General features: G+C 37.2%; 1 protein-coding gene across 1 annotated transcript in view; it reads left to right on the top strand.

Moving 5' to 3' along the window:
- TDRD3 (tudor domain containing 3) overlaps positions 1-17,208 on the top strand; it is a 200,039-nt gene that overhangs the window by 81,511 nt on the left and 101,320 nt on the right. Inside the window, exons 4-5 of the mRNA XM_061133546.1 lie at positions 7,500-7,660; positions 12,430-12,571. Of these exons, the coding sequence (XP_060989529.1) occupies positions 7,500-7,660; positions 12,430-12,571 (303 nt within the window). The remainder of the gene's footprint in view (positions 1-7,499; positions 7,661-12,429; positions 12,572-17,208) is intronic.

Raw genomic sequence — 17,208 nt, 5'->3', positions numbered from 1 at the left:
TGTTCTCTTTTATAGCTGAGTAATGAGTTGACTCATTGGAAAAGGCCCTGATGCTGGGAGGGATTGGGGGCAGGAGGAGAAGGGGACAACAGAGGATGAGATGGTTGGGTGGCATCACCAACTTGATGGACATGGATTTGAGTAAACTCTGGGAGTTGGTGATGGACAGGAGGCTAGCGTGCTGCGATTCATGGGGTCTCGAAGAGTTGGACACAACGGAGCGACTGAAATAAACTGAACTGAACTGAATATTCCATTGTGTATATGTACCACAACTTCCTTATCCATTCATCTGTCCATGGACATCTAGGTTGCTTCCATGTCCTGGCTATTGTAAACAGTGCTGCGATGATCATTGGGGTCTCTTTCAATTCTGGTTTCCTCAGTATGGATGCCCAGCAGAGCGATTGCTAGGTCATATGGCAGTTCTTTACCAGATTCCAAGTTTTTAAGGAATCTCCACGCTGTTCTCCATAGTGACTGTACCAGTTTGCATTCCTACCAACAGTGTAAGAGGGTTCCCTTTTTTCCACTTCCTCTTCAGCATTTATTGTTTGTCAGCTTTTTGATGGTGGCCATTTTGACTGGTGTGAAATGATACCTCATGGTTTTGGTTTGCATTTCTCTAATAATGAGTGATGTTGAGCATCTTTTCATGTGTTTATCAGCCATCTGTACGTCTTCTTTGGAGAAATGTCTGTTTAGTTCTTTGGCCCACATTCTGATTGGGTTATTTGTTTTTCTGGTATTGAGCTACATGAGCTGCTTATTTATTTTGGAGATTAATTTTTGTCAGTTGTTTCATTTGCTATTATTTTCTCCCATTCTTAAGCCTGCCTTTTCACCTTGCTTATAGTTTCCTTCATTGTGCAAAAGCTTTTGAGTTTATTTAGGTCCCATTTCTTTGTTTTTTCCTAAGTATTTTATTCTTTTCATCGCAATGGTTAATGGGATTGTTTCCTTAATTTCTCTTTCTGTTTTTTCATTCTTAGTGTATAGGAATGCAAGGGATTTCTGTATATTAATTTTATATCCTGCAACTTTATTTATTGATTGCTGCTGCTGCTGCTAAGTCGCTTCAGTCATGTCCCACGCTGTATGACCCTATGGACAACAGCCCATCAGGCTCTTCTGTCCACAGGATTCTCTAGGCAGGAATACTGGAGTGGGTTGTTATTTCCTTCTCCATATTCATTGATTAGCTCTAGCAGTTTTCTGGCTATACCTTTAGGGTTTACTATGTAGAGGATCATGTCATCTGCAAACAGTGAGAGTTTTACTTCTTTTCCAACCTGGATTCCTTTTATTTCTTTTTCTTCTCTGATTGCTGTGGCTTCCAAAACTATGTTGAATAGTAGTGGTGAGAGTGGCGCCCTTGTCTTTTTCCTGATTTTAGAGGAAATGCTTTCAGTTTTTCACCATTGAGGATAATGTTTGCTGTGGGTTTGTCATATATGGCTTTTATTAGGTTGAGGTATGTTCCTTCTGTGCCTGCTTTCTGGAGAATTTTTATCATAAATGGGAGTTGAATTTTGTCAAAGGCTTCCTCTGTATCTATTCAGATAATATAATGGCTTTTATCTTTCAATTTGTTAATATGGTATATCACATTGATTGATTTGTGAATATTGAAGAATCCTTGCATCCCTGGAATAAAGCCCACTTGTTCATGATATATGATCCTTTTAATATGTTGCTGAATTCTGTTTGCTAGAATTTTGTTGAGGATTTTTGCATCTATGTTCGTCAGTGATATTGGCCTGTAATTTTCTTTTTTTTTAATCTCACCTTTGGTATTTATTTATTTTTTTTTCCATTTATTTTTATTAGTTGGAGGCTAATTACTTTACAATATTGTAGTGGCTTTCGTTATACATTGACATGAATCAGCCATGGATTTACATGTATTCCCCATCCTGATCCCCCCTCCCACCTCCCTCTCCATTTTTTTTGTGGCATCTTTGTCTGGTTTTGGTATTAGGGTGATGGTGGCCTCATAGAATGAGTTTGGGAGTTTACCATCCTCTGCAAATTTCTGGAAGAGTTTGAGTAGGATAGGTGTTAGCTGTTCTCCAAATTTTTGGTGGAATTCAGCTGTGAAGCCATCTGGTCCTGGGCTTTTGTTTGTTGGAATATTTTTTATTACAGTTTCGATTTCCGTGCTTCTGATTTGTCTGTTCATATTTTCTATTTCTTCCTGGTTCAGTTTTGGAAGGTTATTCTTTTCTAAGAATTTGTCCATTTCTTCCAAGTTATCAATTTTATCAGCATATAGTAGCTCATAGTAGTCTCATGATCTTTTGTATTTCTGTGTTGTCTGTTGTGATTTCTCCATTTTCATGTCTAATTTTGTTGATTTGATTCTTCTCCCTTTTTTTCTTGATGAGTCTGGCTAATGGTTTGTCTACATTATTTATCTTTTCAAAGAACCATCTTTTAGTTTTGTTGATCTTTGCTAGAGTCTCTTTCATTTCATTTTTTCCTGCTCTAATTTTTATGATTTGTTTCCTTCTCCTAACTTTGGTGTTTTTGTGTTCTTTCTTTTCTAGTTATTTTAGGTATAAAGTTAGGTTGTTTATTTGATGTTTCTCTTGTTTCTTGAGGTAGGCTTGTATTGCCATGAATATCCCTCTTAGCACTGGTTTTACTGAATCCCATAGGTTTTAAATTGTTGTGTTTTCATTTTTATTTCTTTCTATGCATATTTTTATTTACTTTTTTATTTCTACCGTGATCTGTTGCTCAGACATGTGTTGTTTAGCCTCAGTATGTTTTTTGTTTTTTTAGTAGTTTTTTTCATGTAGTTGATATCTAATCTTACTGCATTGTGATCAGAAAAGATGCTTGAAATGATTTCAAGTTTTAAAAATTTACCACAGCTTGATTTGTGGCCTAGAATGTGATCTATCCTGGAGAATGTTCCATGTGCTCTTGAGAAAAAGGTAAAATCCATTGTTTTTGGTTGAAATGCCCTGTAGATATCAATGAGGTCTAACTGGTCTATTGTATCATTTAAAGCTTGTGTTTCCTTGCTAACTTTCTGTTTTGTTGATCTATTCATGGGTGTGAGTGGGGTATTAAAGTCCCCATTATTACTCTTGCTGTTAATTTCCCATTGCATACTTGTTAGCATTTGCCTTATGTATTGAGGTGCTCCTATGTTGGGTGCATATATATTTATAATTGTTATATTTTCTTCTTGGATTGATCCTTTGATCATTATGTAGTGTCCTTTGTCTCTCATCATGGTCTTTATTTCAAAGTCTATTTTATCTGATATGAGTATTGTTTCTTCTGCTTTCTTTTGGTCTCCATTTGCATGAAATATCTTTTCCAGCTCTTCACTTTTAGTCTGTATGTGTTCCTAGGTTTGAGGTGGTCTCTTGTAGACAGCATATATAGGGGTCCTGTGTTTGTATCTACTTGGCCAGTCTGTCTTTTGGTTGGTGCGTTTAACCCCAAAATTTTCTTTTCATTTAAGGTAATTATTTTAGGTAACTTTCTTTACATTTAAGGTAATTATTGATAAGTATGATCCCTTTACCCTTTCCTTTGCTGTTTTGGGTTCGTTTTTGTAAACCCTTTCTGTGTTTCCTCTCTAGAGAGGGTCCGTTAGCATTTGTTGAAGAGCTGGTTTGGTGTGCTGAATTCTGTCAGCTTTTGCTTGTCTGTAACACTTTTGATTTCTGCTTCATATCTGAATGAGATCCTTATTGGGTAGAGTAATATTGGTTGTAGGTTTTTCTCTTTCATCACTTTAAGTATGTCCTGCTATTCCTTTCTGGTCTGAAGAGTTTCTATTGAAAGATCAGCTTTTATCCTTATCCCCTTGTGTGTTATTTGTTGCTTGTCCCTTGCTGCTTTTAATATTTGCTCTTTGTGTTTAATTTTTGTTAGTTTGTTTAATATGTGTCTTCGGGCATTTCACCTTGGGTTTATCCTGTTTCGGTCTCTCTGGGTTTCTTGTACTTGGATGACTTTTCCTTCCCCATTTTAGCAAAGTTTTTGACTATTATCTCCTAAAGTTTTTTCTTATCCCTTTCTTTTTGTCTTCTTCTTCTGCGACACCTATGATTTGAATATAGTGATGTTTAACATCATCCCAGAGGTCTTTGAGGTTGTCCTCATTTCTTTTTTTCTTTTCTCTTTTTTAACTCTCTGCTTCATTTATTTCCACAATTGTGTCTTCCACCTCACTTATCCTCTCTTCTACCTCAGTTTTTCTACTGTTGGTTCCCTGCAGAATGTTTTTAATCTCAGTTAATGCATTGTCCATTATTGATTGACCCTTCTTAATTTCTTCTAGGTCCTGGTTAAATATTTCTTCTTCTCAATCCTTGTCTTTAGTCTGTTTATCTGTAACTCCATTGTGTTTTCAAGATTTTGGACCATCTTAACTATCATTATCCTGAATTTTTTTTCAGGTAGACCCCCATCTCCTCTTTTGTTTTGGTTTGATGGGTTTTTGTCACATTCCTTCACCTGATGAATATTTCTCTGCCTTTTCATTTTGTTTAGATTGCTGTGTTTGGGGTTTCCTTTCTGCAGGCTAGAAGGTTGTGGTTCCTCTTAATTTTGAAGTCTGCTCCCTGTGGGTGGGATTGGACCAGTGGCTTTTCCGGGTTTCCTTGGGGGAACTTGTGTCTGTGTTCTGATGGGTGGAACTGGATCTCTTTTCCCTGGACTGCAATCAAGTGTCTAGTGAGTTTGGGCATGTCTGTGGGTTTGGTATGGCTTTGGGCAGCCCATCTTTTAATGTTCAGGGTTGTGTTTTTCTGGAGAATTAGTGTGGTGTTAATTTGCTTAGTTAGCTTGTTGGCTCTTGGGTGGAGCTTGGTTTCAGTGTAGTTATGGAGACTTTTGGTGGGCTCTTGTCTATTAATATTCCCTGGAGTCAAGAGTTTTCTGATATTCTAAAGTTCTGGAGTTGAGCCTCCTGCCTTAGGGTTTCTTTCCTCCTCCTACAGGAGTGTCAAGGCTTCTCCATGCATACAGCACAGAAGATAGAACCCCTAGGTTAATGGTGAAGCAACTCTGCACAGCCAGGAACACCCGGAGAGATTCACAGAGTTTTATAAACAAAAGAAGAGGGAGAAAGGGGATAGATGTGACTGGGAGGAGAAAAGGAAGAGTTAAAACATGAGAGAGCAGTCAAGCCAGTAATCAAGTCCCTTAGTGAAAATGGATAATGAAGATTAGATTCCTAAAGGTACAAAATTGATAACAAATATAAAAAAGCAAAGATTAAAAATTAGAGTAGAGATTTGACTCTCAAAAATTCAATATAAAAATACGAAAGAAAATCAGTCAGAAAAATGAAAAATATATATATATATGGAATTTGTTTTAAAAAATAGGTCTTTCTTTTTATCCAGAAAGGTAATAGTAGGCTATAAAAATGAAAGTTAAAGGAGCAATAAATAATTTTTTTTTAAAATTACAAAGTGATAATAGTAAAAATATATCTGGGGATTTCTCTGGCACTGTTGTGGGCAGTGGGGTCAGTTCAGGGTCAGATAGCCCCTTGTTCCGGCTTGTACTTCTTCTCAAGGTCTACAGGTGCCCCTCAGATGTGCAGTCCCAGCATTTACTGCAGGGTTTTAGTCTGTTGACCTTGTCCCCTCCAGGGCGTTTCCCCCTTCTTTGTTTATTTTGGCTTCTTCTTTCGCAAGTCTCTTCAGGGTATAAGTTCCGCCCTGGTTCGAGGCGATGAAGGTGGCCACTTATTTAGGCTCACTTGTTTAGCTGTCCTGTGGAGAGGGAGGGACATTGCAAACAGATACCTCCAGCGTGTGTGGGGAGTGCTCGCAGTGGAGGGACCACACTTGGTTTGCCACAGGCCAGGGCGGCATGTATTTTCCAGTCTGCACTGCTCAGGCTCCAGGGTGCTCTGCAAGGGCACTGTCCCAAGGGGACCTTGTGTTTCGTACACTTCCCGGGTCTAAGCCGCTGAGGTTCTCGGGCGCTCTGCAAGGGCACAGACGCAGCTGAGCTGTACGTTTTGTGCCCTTTCCAGGTCCAGGCAGCTCAGGTGGCTGGTTGCTTGGCAAAAGCACTGTCCCACGTTAGCTGTGTGTCTTATGTACCTCCCTGGGCCCGGCCGCTCGGTTTGCCGGGTATACCACCGAGGTGCAGTCCCAGGTGTGCCGTGTGTCTCCTCTGGGGAGCTGATCTCAGGCTGCGACCCTCCTGGCAGATGTCAACCATCCAGGATCCCAGGAAGATGTGGTTAGCAACTGGCAGCCTGCTCACGGTTTGGTGGAAGAGTTTGGTGCAGTCTCAACTGGAGCTGAGATTGCAGTGGCCCCTTGCCTTCCGGCTCTGGCTGTCACACACTTGCATCTCTGCCTCCCGGGAGGGAGGGCCCTAAACAGCAGCTGGCTTGTTCTCCTTTGGTATTTGCTAGGGCAGAAGCCTTTGTTCTATGAGTGTGCCAGGGGTCACCATGAGGCGTCAGAACCTTTAGAGGGAAAGGTCCTTTTTCTTTTTTTCTGTTTCCCTGGCAGTGCCGCGGTTTGGGTTGCTATGTCACATTAGCCCCCCTCAGATTGTCCTCAGGGCATTCAAGCCCAGTTCTCACCCTAAGGACTGACAGTGCAGCCCACACCTCCCTGCCCGGCCTCCACTCACTGCCGGCTAACGCGAGTGTCTGAGCTGCTTCTCCACTGGTAGTGCGGTTAGGCGCATATTCTGTGTTTTTTTTTTCTTCCTGTTACATTGCCCTCAGATTCCGAAGCTCCCCACTGACCTGCCTGTGAGAGGGTTTCCTGTTGTGTGGAAACTTCTTCACGACTTTCTCCCCAGGACAGATCTCTTTCCCTAAATCCTTTGTCTCTGTTTTGCCTTTTATTTTTTGTCCTACCTCCTTTCGAAGAGATTGGGCTGCCTTTCTGGGTGTCTGGTGTCCTCCACGAGCATTCACAAGTTGTTTTGTGGAAATTGTTCAACATTCAAATGATCTTTTGATGAATTTATAGTGGAGAAAGTGGTCTCCCTGTCCTATTTATCTGCTGTCTTGGGACCCCCCCCCCCCCGAGGGTATACTTTAAACTTGATACTTTTGAACAGAAAACAGTCCTTTCCACTGTTGTTGTAAAGTTGATATCCCTTAAAAAATTGCCAACGTCTTTAATTCCAGAATGTCTGTTAATGTACATGGGTGGAAAAGGGAGGCTGTATGTGAACAATTTAGAGCACATAAGATGAAAAACATCTTTTAATATAACATTAATTCAGAAAATAACTTTTTTCCTAACATTTTTTTCCTTTGTTTTCTGAAAATTAATTCAGAATTATATTTTAAAAAATCCTTCAAAAGACCTTTTCGAAGTTTTATCTAAATAAAAAACCCCTAATGTATGTAACAGTTTAAAATTTGAGCTTATTTAATTGAAATATTATTATAAATAATAAATTATAACCATTAAGGAAAAGAGAATGATTAAAATGAAAACAGTGCTGTGGCTAAAGGTGATATTTATTCCTTTGTCTTCTGACAGCTTGAAGGTCCATGTGTTTTGCAAATTCAAAAAATTCGCAATGTTGCTGCACCAAAGGATAATGAAGAATCTCAGGCTGCACCAAGAATGTTGCGTTTACAGATGACTGATGGTCATATAAGTTGCACAGCAGTAGAATTTAGTTACTTGTCAAAAATAAGGTAATTGGCTCTTTATTGTGTATATTTGTTGTGTTTAAAAGTACAATTCACAATGGTTTTGTTTCTAAGACCTTTGAAAAGAAGGAATGAACTCTTAAGTACATGTTACAGTTTTTCAGGATTGATTAGAGAGTTTGTACTATATCTATAAAGAGAAATAGTTTAAATTGGATTTAATTGCTTTAATATTAATAACAAACAGAAATTTAAGGTGGTCTTACATGGAAAGTAATCTTGTCAATTTTATCGCTAAATTTTAGATCGTTAAAAATTTTCAGAACAGAAAGTGAAAGTGAAGTTGCTTAGTCGTGTCCAACTCTTTGCGACCCCATGGACTGTAGCTTACCAGGCTCCTCTGTCCATGGGATTTTCCAGGCAAGAGTAGTGGAGTGGGTTGCCATTTCCTTCTCCAGAGGATCTTCCCGGCCCAAGGATCTAACCCGGGTCTCCCGCATTGTAGGCAGACACTTTACCGTCTGAGCCAAATTTCTTTAAATATGTTACAATTTCTTCCTTGACAGTTGTGTCCATCACACTGTTTAGTGTTTTAGAAAAGTTATAGGCAAATGAGTTTTCTTGGGGGAGATGATTGAAGCTAGAGAGGTTTGTATGTTACTTCACTGTCTAAAAGGAGGAATAACTCTTTAAGGAAAAATTTCCAAATCCTTTTGCCTGTTTTTATAATAGGCTTTTAGAGTCATGCCTGTTGGAATGGAAAAAAGCAATGAGAAGCAAGGGAAAGTGTCTCCATTAGATCTGTTTGAACTCTTTTTTCTGAGATGGGAATTTTCAATGGACATTTGCAAACAGTCCCACTCCCATTTTTATTTTCTTAGTCATATTATTTGCTTATGTTTGCTGCTCAGGGTCTTTTGAGCTTTTTCCATTTCATATTAATACTGAGACCATACTTCTTTCCTGCCCAAGCATTTGTTCTAACATTTTTATCTGGTGCTGGAGGGTCAAAGATAAAAAGAATTTAGATTTTGCCCCCAAGTAGCTTATACGGCAATGAGATAAGCACACAGCATACAGATTATAATATATATATAATTTGAAATGAATAGAGGTTCAGGAAATTGCCTGTACCTAGGGGAGCCAGGAATGGGACTTAAAATATGAATAGGTGTTTTGAGAGAGATGGGGGGTGGAATAGCACATGCAAAGACAGGGTACCCTGACAACAGATGAGTGAAAAGTTATACTTAGCGGAGCTTAGGTGATTGGCATGGTGGTATATGGGAGGAAATACGGTAGATTGAGGCCTTGTATTCCACATTCAGCAATCTCATTCTTTCTTTCTTCCTTCAGCTAGTGTCTGCCTTTGGTGAGGGAGGCTCCTTCCTTAGAAGATAATATGTATGTTCGTCTAAAATGCTGATTTTCATATACAAAGCGGGGTGTATTGACTTTGTGATTATGTTGTCTTTTCTTTGAAGAGTAGAATGATTCCTACTTTTATGGAGAAATAGTCCTCCTTTGACACATTTAGTGAAAAGTGACTGAGAAGGAAAACTTGCTATGTAATGGCTCATTCTCTCATTTTACTGCTGTATATTTTTCTGCGGTAAATGAAAGCACAGATCGGCCCAGAGAAGAGAGTCTCTTATGCTGTTCACCATTTTCTTTTATTGAATTTATTACATTTTGACAATTGATAAAAAATGTTGCTTCTTTCTCATTTGCACATCATTGAAACAGCATGACTACTTTTGGTTCTATAGAAACAACAGCTTACAGAAGTGTTCTCCCATGTGAACAACTTGGGAAGCTATTTTCAAAGTAAGTTTGGTGGTTAGTGGTTGTCTTAGAAGGGAGGTGTAAGAGCTTACTAGGGAGGATAAACCAGGAGTTGGTATAGAACGTGTTTTCTCCACTGGGCATTGCATTTCTCTGGGGTGCTTCTTTCCACTCATCTATTGTACCTCCAGCCCCACTTTACACCCTGGTTTTTTTGTTTTTTTTTAAATTTCAATGAAGAGAGAGAATAAAGGAACTTTGGAGTGCCAATCAAGTATTAGTTAAATTGCAATATGCTCTCTGAGTAAGTTATGACCCTGAAGGTGATATAATAAAAATTACATTAAAATTTTGGCACCTGTTTATTCTTTTGTGGGAATAGAATTGTAATTCAGTGACTATAACTCTTTGTCAATTATCCTAGTGAGATTGTATGTTTGACTTAAAATAATTCACTATCTTTTCCCTCTTAACCTATTAGAGAAAGAGTTTGGAAAGGTACTGTTATTTTACATAAAGATAACTCATTATCTGCTTTCACATTAGCTTTTGGTTTTAAAAATATATTATCATAATGGAAATGCCCCTGTAATTTACTTCCTACTTTTTAAGGTCTTATATAGTTTCTCATATTGCTAGTTTGTGATTTTTACATTTCATTACACTGTGCAATTTTATCAATATGTTAGAAATTATTGGCTAAAAATGGCTCTAAAGAACACATTGGTTTTCTGCAAATATTGTAATTCATTAATAATTTCTTTAGAGGTTAAGAGTAGGGCAGCCTGGTATTCTTGGTGCTTATTTTTTTTTAATTTATCCCTAAATGATGACTATAGAGTTAGAAAATCTGTATCTGCTGTTTACCTGGAACTGGGAAAAACTTCACTTAGTGTGTCTATATTCAGTTGTTGCTGACTTTGAAGTTTGATAGGCATTGTGCAATTTCCTACGTTTATCACCATATAGCTCTCTACTTAAGAGTTAAGTTAGGCAAGACTGTCCATGACTATTTGTTTTGTTAAGTTACATAAAATGACTAAGAATGATTAAGCATGGGGTCCTCAGGATAATTTTTACCAAATAATGTTTTACTCCACATGGGATCTTTGAAACCTTAAAAATAGGCACATTCTGTTTCTTCTTGTTAATGACCATGTTATCAACCATTTTTCTTCAGAATAAGCCAGAGATACCAATGCTTTCATTGATTTGCTTTTTTAAAAAGTTAATTTATTTATTTTAATTGGATGATAATTACCTTGCAATGTTGTGGTGGTTTTTGCCACACGTTGGCGTGAATCAGCCAAGGGTGCTCCCCACCTTGGGGAGTACGTGTGTCTCCCCGTCCTGAACCGCCCCCACCCTCCGCCCACCCCCCACCAGTTGGTTTGCTTTTGCACTGTCACCCACTCCAGTATTCTTGCCTGGAGCATCCCATGGACAGAGGAGCCTGTCAGGCTACAGTCTATAGGGTTGCAAAGCGTCAGACATGACTGAAGTGACTTAGTACACACACACATACCACATGGTGAATTTTATAAATTTTTTAAAATGTGAGTGTGAAAGCCTTTCATCATGATTTTCTAATTTATCGTAAGTGCTTTAGGACTGTCTTTATTCCTCTTTGCAGTTCTTTACCCCTTGCTGCTATGTTTGAAGAGATGCAGTGGGGCTTAGTATATATGCTTTTACTTTAGGATAAACCTGTGTGATGAAATTGATTTCTTCCATTTTTTCCTTTACTGAAAGACTGGTAGGAGGATAAAGAATATTTTCTCTGGTTTTTGTAAGAGGGGTCATGGTGTGATAATGTTTGTCCCAAATCAGATAATGTTAACCTGTTATGGAAAAGTCCTTTTGAAGTCAGTATGCTTTAGAGTAAATAACCCTCATTTGATCTTTAACTGGATGGTTAACAAAAAGACCATTGTTTTATGTGGATTACAGTAGCTTATATAGATGTTAAAGGTCTCAGTTTCTTGCGGATTTGTTATCTCTTTTGTATTGTAATTTAATTTTTTAACATAGTATAAAATGAGGTTTGGAAAAATGGGAAATTCTTTCCATTACACATTTCTCTCCACATGTTAACACCTTGTAATTATCGAGGCAGAATTGGTTAACATCCTTTGAGATCATAGACTCCAAGTATCCTAAAAGAAGGAGCTGTAAACATTGCACTGAAAACTTGCTTTAAAGCTTTACCTGACCTGTTAGTTAGGGTAACTCCAGGAGTTGGTGATGGACAGGGAGGCCTGGTGTGCTGCAGTTCATGGGGTCGCAAACAGTAGGACATGACTGAATGACTGAACTGAACTGAATTGAACTGACCTGTTAGTTTGTAGATGAACAACTGATAATAAGCTTTGAATGGTGCTAATAAGAGTTTAGAAATTCTCTCTATAAAAAATGGTTGCCCTTCCTCCCCAGGTGATGTAGTAAATTTAGACTATAGTTCAACTGTTATTAGTAAATGACAGTGGTGTCCGCAAAATTTTGCTTTGTACGTCTCCTTCAAATTTGATTATTTTTGTTATGTCAGTATGAAGGAAAACGTTCAGATTTTTGATATACCATATTCATTAAAAGACATTTTCCTATTTGTATTGGTAATGTATTAAAAATTGTTTGTGCTTAATAAAAGGCTTCTTTTAAACACCTTAAAAAATGAGGTTTGTAAAGCTCAGGGGAAAAAAGAGCAAATCTTACATTTATACAATATGATAGAGTCGAGGAAGTACTTTCACATCTTTTGTTCTCTTTAAGTTTATGAGCTGTGATTTCTATTATCCGTATATTTTTACATGTAGAAAAAAATTAAGGTAGAAAATGACAGTCTTGTACCTGGTCTTCTACTTCCTCCCTGATGACCTGTTCACACTATATAGCTCATCACCCGAAAAATAGTTTTCACATTAGTACATTTTGAAGAATTTTACTAGGTTGTAGTATGGGACTGAATTCCAATTTGGGGAAGGAGCTTAAATGTGTTTTAACTCTTTTTTTTTTTTTTCCCTTTGCTTTAGCCTAAACACACCACCTGGAACTAAAGTTAAACTTTCAGGCACTGTGGACATAAAAAATGGATTCCTGCTCTTGAATGACTCTAACACCACAGTTCTTGGCGGTGAGGTAGAACACCTTATCGAGAAATGGGAGTTACAGAGAGTAAGTGTAGACTAAGAAGAATGGTTTGAACTTTTAAAATATTACACTCTTTTTATTATAGTCTCTCTTTTAAAGGATCATCCTATAATGAATAGTAAAATTAGTTCTTTATGCTAGAGTTGAATAGAGTGGAATACAGTGATCTGTATAGAAATTATCTACCTTTGTTTAAGCATATTGTTCTTCTAAAACAGATGCCTTTTTTCAATATTTGTTATGTTTTATTACATGTTTTATAAGTCAGTCTTTACTGACAAGTTTTTACAACTGCCAGGATACTAGTTATAAGCTATGTATAATATTGCTTTTGTCTAGTCACCAAGTCATGTTCAACTCTTTTGTGACCCCCATGGACCATAGCTTGCCAGACTCCTCTGTCCATGAGATTTCCCAGGCAAGAATACTGGTGCGGGTTGCCATTTTCTTCTCTGCGGGATCTTCCCGACCTAGGGAACAAACCCACGTCTTCTGCATTGGTGGGCGGATTCTTTACCACTGAATCACCAGGGAAGCACTATGTATAATATACCTGTTATTAATTCTTTCTGCAGAAAACAAGTGTTTGTGCATATGTATGAATAACGTCTACTTCTCTTATCTGTAAACACACATAGATGCAAGTGAAAGCAAATTAGAATTTCACTATAATGAAAGGATTCTTGTTGCATTTAACTTTCTAGTCACATTAGTTGATGTTTTCACCATTTTTGTTAACAGTATCTTCATCCTCCTAGTCATCTATGTTATCTAATAATTATCCTTCTACTTTGCTTCTAGCCACCAGTTCTGTTGGTCAGCTGCAGTCAGATCTCTCATCAGTGTCTTGCTCTCAGGTTCCATTGATATTACTGTAGTTTAAGTCTCTGGCCTGGACTATTTGTAGTAGCCTTTTAGCTGATTTTGCTACATATCCTTTTTCTATTTTCTAATTTACTGTACTCTGTATCTTAACATAACTCAGACCAATGCTACACCCTACTTTTATTTCACATACCTTAGTCGGGGATTCAGGGTCATTTATAGTCTAGTCCTAGTTCTAGTTTATCTTTTCAGCTTTCTTAATTTTTTTCACACGGGTTTTGTTTTAGCTAAATGGAACTATTTACTCTTCCTTTGATTCTCTAGGCTTTTCTCAGTTCTTCTTTTGGAAAAGAAGAAAGATTTTCCCAATTTTAAGATAATTTGTCTTAGTTTCTCTTTTATTTTTTAAAATTATTTTATTATTCTTATTGTTATTTTATTTATTTTTATTTTTTGACTGTAATGTGTGGCATGTGAGATCTTAGTTTCTCAACCAGGGGTTGAACCCTTGGCCCCTGAAGTGGAATGGCAGTCTTAAACACTGGAACCAGGGTAGTCCCAGTTTCTCTCCTAATTCATGCGTGACCATATTGTCCCCATGCTTTTTTTATTTTGGTTTTATTTATTTATTTTTTAAAATTATTTTAATTGGGGGATAATTACTTTACAATATTGTGATGGTTTTTGCCATACATCAACATGAATCGACCATAATTTTAAACTCAAAATGCTTGTTTTTTCACATAGTGAAATATCTGTTCCTTTATTGAATTCTTAGAATACTTTTTTCATGATATGAAGCATATTATTTTTTTTACCTAGCAATAAAGTTATATTTACTTCTTATATCCTTTGATTGTAAGCTTTTTGAGGTCAAAATTCCTGTTTTTGTTATTTTTATTCAGTTCTACAAATATCTGTTGAACAGTGTGTATGCCTTGTGCTGGACTCTTATATCTGTATATCATGTAATCCACCTAGCAGTCTTATAAGAGAGTGTTATGTCCATATGGATCAGGAAATAGGCTTTGAGAACTGTTAAACTTATTTTATGATTATAGCTAATAGGAGATGGATCTGAGCCTTCCTGTATCTCCAGAGTGATGGCCCTGAGTCTTACATGTAATAAATAAAGTGATTTGATAGTTTCATATAAATAGCCAAGTTTATGAACTGTGAGTTTCCTAGAGAAATCTCACCCATTTCTTGTGATCTTTTCCTTTTATAAGTTGATATATTGTATCCTTAGAGATTTTTTTTAAAGTGTGTTAATATGTTCTCAAGTCACACAAACATATTATACATAATTTTTCCAACCCAGCCAAAACTATTAATAATTAAGCATGTATTCCGATATCAAATGGCAAAAGTTGATCAGTGGAAAACTGCAGTTACTTTTGCACCAACCTACTTTACTAATTGTAAAGTAGATCAAACATTCCTCAGAAATTGCTCATCTCCAACATGCAAACATACACATACAAACACATTTACTCACACACACACATACACACACACATACACATGCATGGATCAGTGATAGTTTGACAGTTATCCTTGTAATGTTTTATTATATGTTTTTGCACTTTGTTTTCTCAGAGCCATGCTAGTATTTCTTTTTGTGCTGTGCTTAGTCACTTAGTCATATCCAACTCTTTGTGACCATGTGGACGGCAGTCCACCAGGCTTCTCTGTCCATGGGGATTCTCTAGGCAAGAACTGGAGTGGATTGCCATGCTTTCCTCCAGGGGATCTTCCCAACCCAGAAATTGAACTGGGATTTCCTTCATTCTAGGTGGATTCTTTACCAACTGAGCTACCAGGGAAGCCCTATTATTTCTTTCTAAAGCCTTTTGAAAAAAAAAAAAAAAAAGAAAGCTCTAGTATTTCTTTTTAGAGGGCAGTAAAAATTTTCTTGAGAAAGTTTGAAAATGTCTTAATATGATAATAGTTCTCTTTGGTTTTATAGTTTTTTGATTTTGGTAACCATAGTGATGGAGAAATCATGGAGCGTTCAAATTACTTGAACACCTGGCAGGTGATACCCACAGAAATCAAATGTACACATAAAAATCCTAAACCATAGAGTAGATTTTGGAAGCAGTGGGGTTTTCTTGTGAAAGTTTTATGGGTTTAGCTCTTTGGCTCTTAAATTTGAGTGTTTGATCCATTTTTAACTAATTCTTAAACATGGTGTAAGTAAAGGGTAAAACTTCATTCTTTTCCATGTGGATATCCAATTTTCCCAGCACCATTTGTTGAAGAGTCTCTCCTTTCCCTATTGAATGCCCTTATCACCTTCATCAAAAATCCCTTGACTTGAACAGCATGGAGATCAAACCAGTCAGTCCTAAAGGAAATCAGCCCTGAATATTCATTGGAAGGACTGATCCTGAAGCTGAAGCTCCAATACTCTGGCCACCTGATGCGAAGAGCCAACTGCTTGGAAAAGACCCGGATGCTGGGAAAGATTGAAGGCAGGAGGAGAAGGGGGCAACAGAGGATGAGATGGTTGGATGGCATCATCAACTCAATGAACATGAGTTTGAGCAAACTCCAGGAGATAGTGAAGGACAGGGAAGCCTGGCGTGCTGCAGTCCATGGGGTCGCAAATAGTTGGACACAACTGAGCAACTGAACAACAACAAAGTGCATGCAAGAATCTGTTTCTGGGTTCTTTATTCGGTTAGTCTGTCTTATTGCCACTGTTTTGATTACTATAACTTTGTAGTAAGTTTTGTAATCGAAAAGTATGAGCTTTTCACAGGATTATTTTGACTATTCAGGGTCCCTTGAAATCCCATATGAATTTTAGTGTGGATTTTTCCATTTCTGTGAAAAATATTCTTAGGATTTTGATAGGAATTGCAGTGAATCTCTAGACCTATTTGAGTAGTACTGATATCTTTACATTAAATCTTCCAAGTCATGACCCTCTCATGTCTTTTCATTTATTGATATCTTCTTTAATTTCTTTTAGCAATCTTTTGTAATTTTAATTGCATAGAACTTCTGCTTCTTTGTTTAGTTCATCCCTAAATGTTTTATTCTGTTTAATTCTAGTATAAATGGAAACCTGTAACTTGCTGTTGTTTTTTGCTTAGCCTAGTTCTCAGCAGTGACTTAACGGGAGATCCTGTGCAGGTTTCTGGAGCATCTTTTCCGTACGGGACTCTTCTTTTTCAAGCCTCTGCCCCAGGGCTTCCAATTATTTCAGTCCGCCTTGAGCTATGAGACTGATTTTCTCAACGTAGGTTTCTGTGCTCTCTGTCTGCATCATGTCTCAGAAAGGCAGATCATCTGTCATTTTTTCTCTTTCTCTTTGGACTTAGATTCCTGCATTACTTCTTGTCATGTGTCATAAAACATTTGTTTCATATGTGTTGTCCATATTCCTAGTTGTAGAGGGAGATTTAAGTCTTAACTCTTACACGTTCATCAGGATGGAAAGTAGAAATCCTGTAATATGCTTTTTACTATATAATGTGTATTGGAAAATGGTATTATTGGCAGCTTATGTGAACTATAAGAAAGTCATAGCATAAAATGACCTTGATTTTTTTGCTTTGGCTGGTCTTTTTTTTTTAATGTCTAAATTAAAACTAGGGAAAGGACCTCTCAATTATTTTACACATTTGTGTGTTTTTTTTTAAATAGATTAACATCTTAAATACAGCTTATCAAGAAATATGATATTCATATACAGTTTAAATTGTTCTTTAATTAAACTGAATATTATTGTTGTTTTTAGTCTTAGTGCTTTTTAATATAATGATATAAAATGCAAAATATACTATATATAATGCAGGGACTCTTGTTGTTCAGTCCCTAAGTCC

The sequence above is a fragment of the Dama dama genome, chromosome 30 (assembly GCF_033118175.1).
Source record: "Dama dama isolate Ldn47 chromosome 30, ASM3311817v1, whole genome shotgun sequence".
Lineage (NCBI taxonomy): Eukaryota > Metazoa > Chordata > Mammalia > Artiodactyla > Cervidae > Dama > Dama dama.
This window is presented reverse-complemented; position numbering and strand designations above follow the sequence as displayed.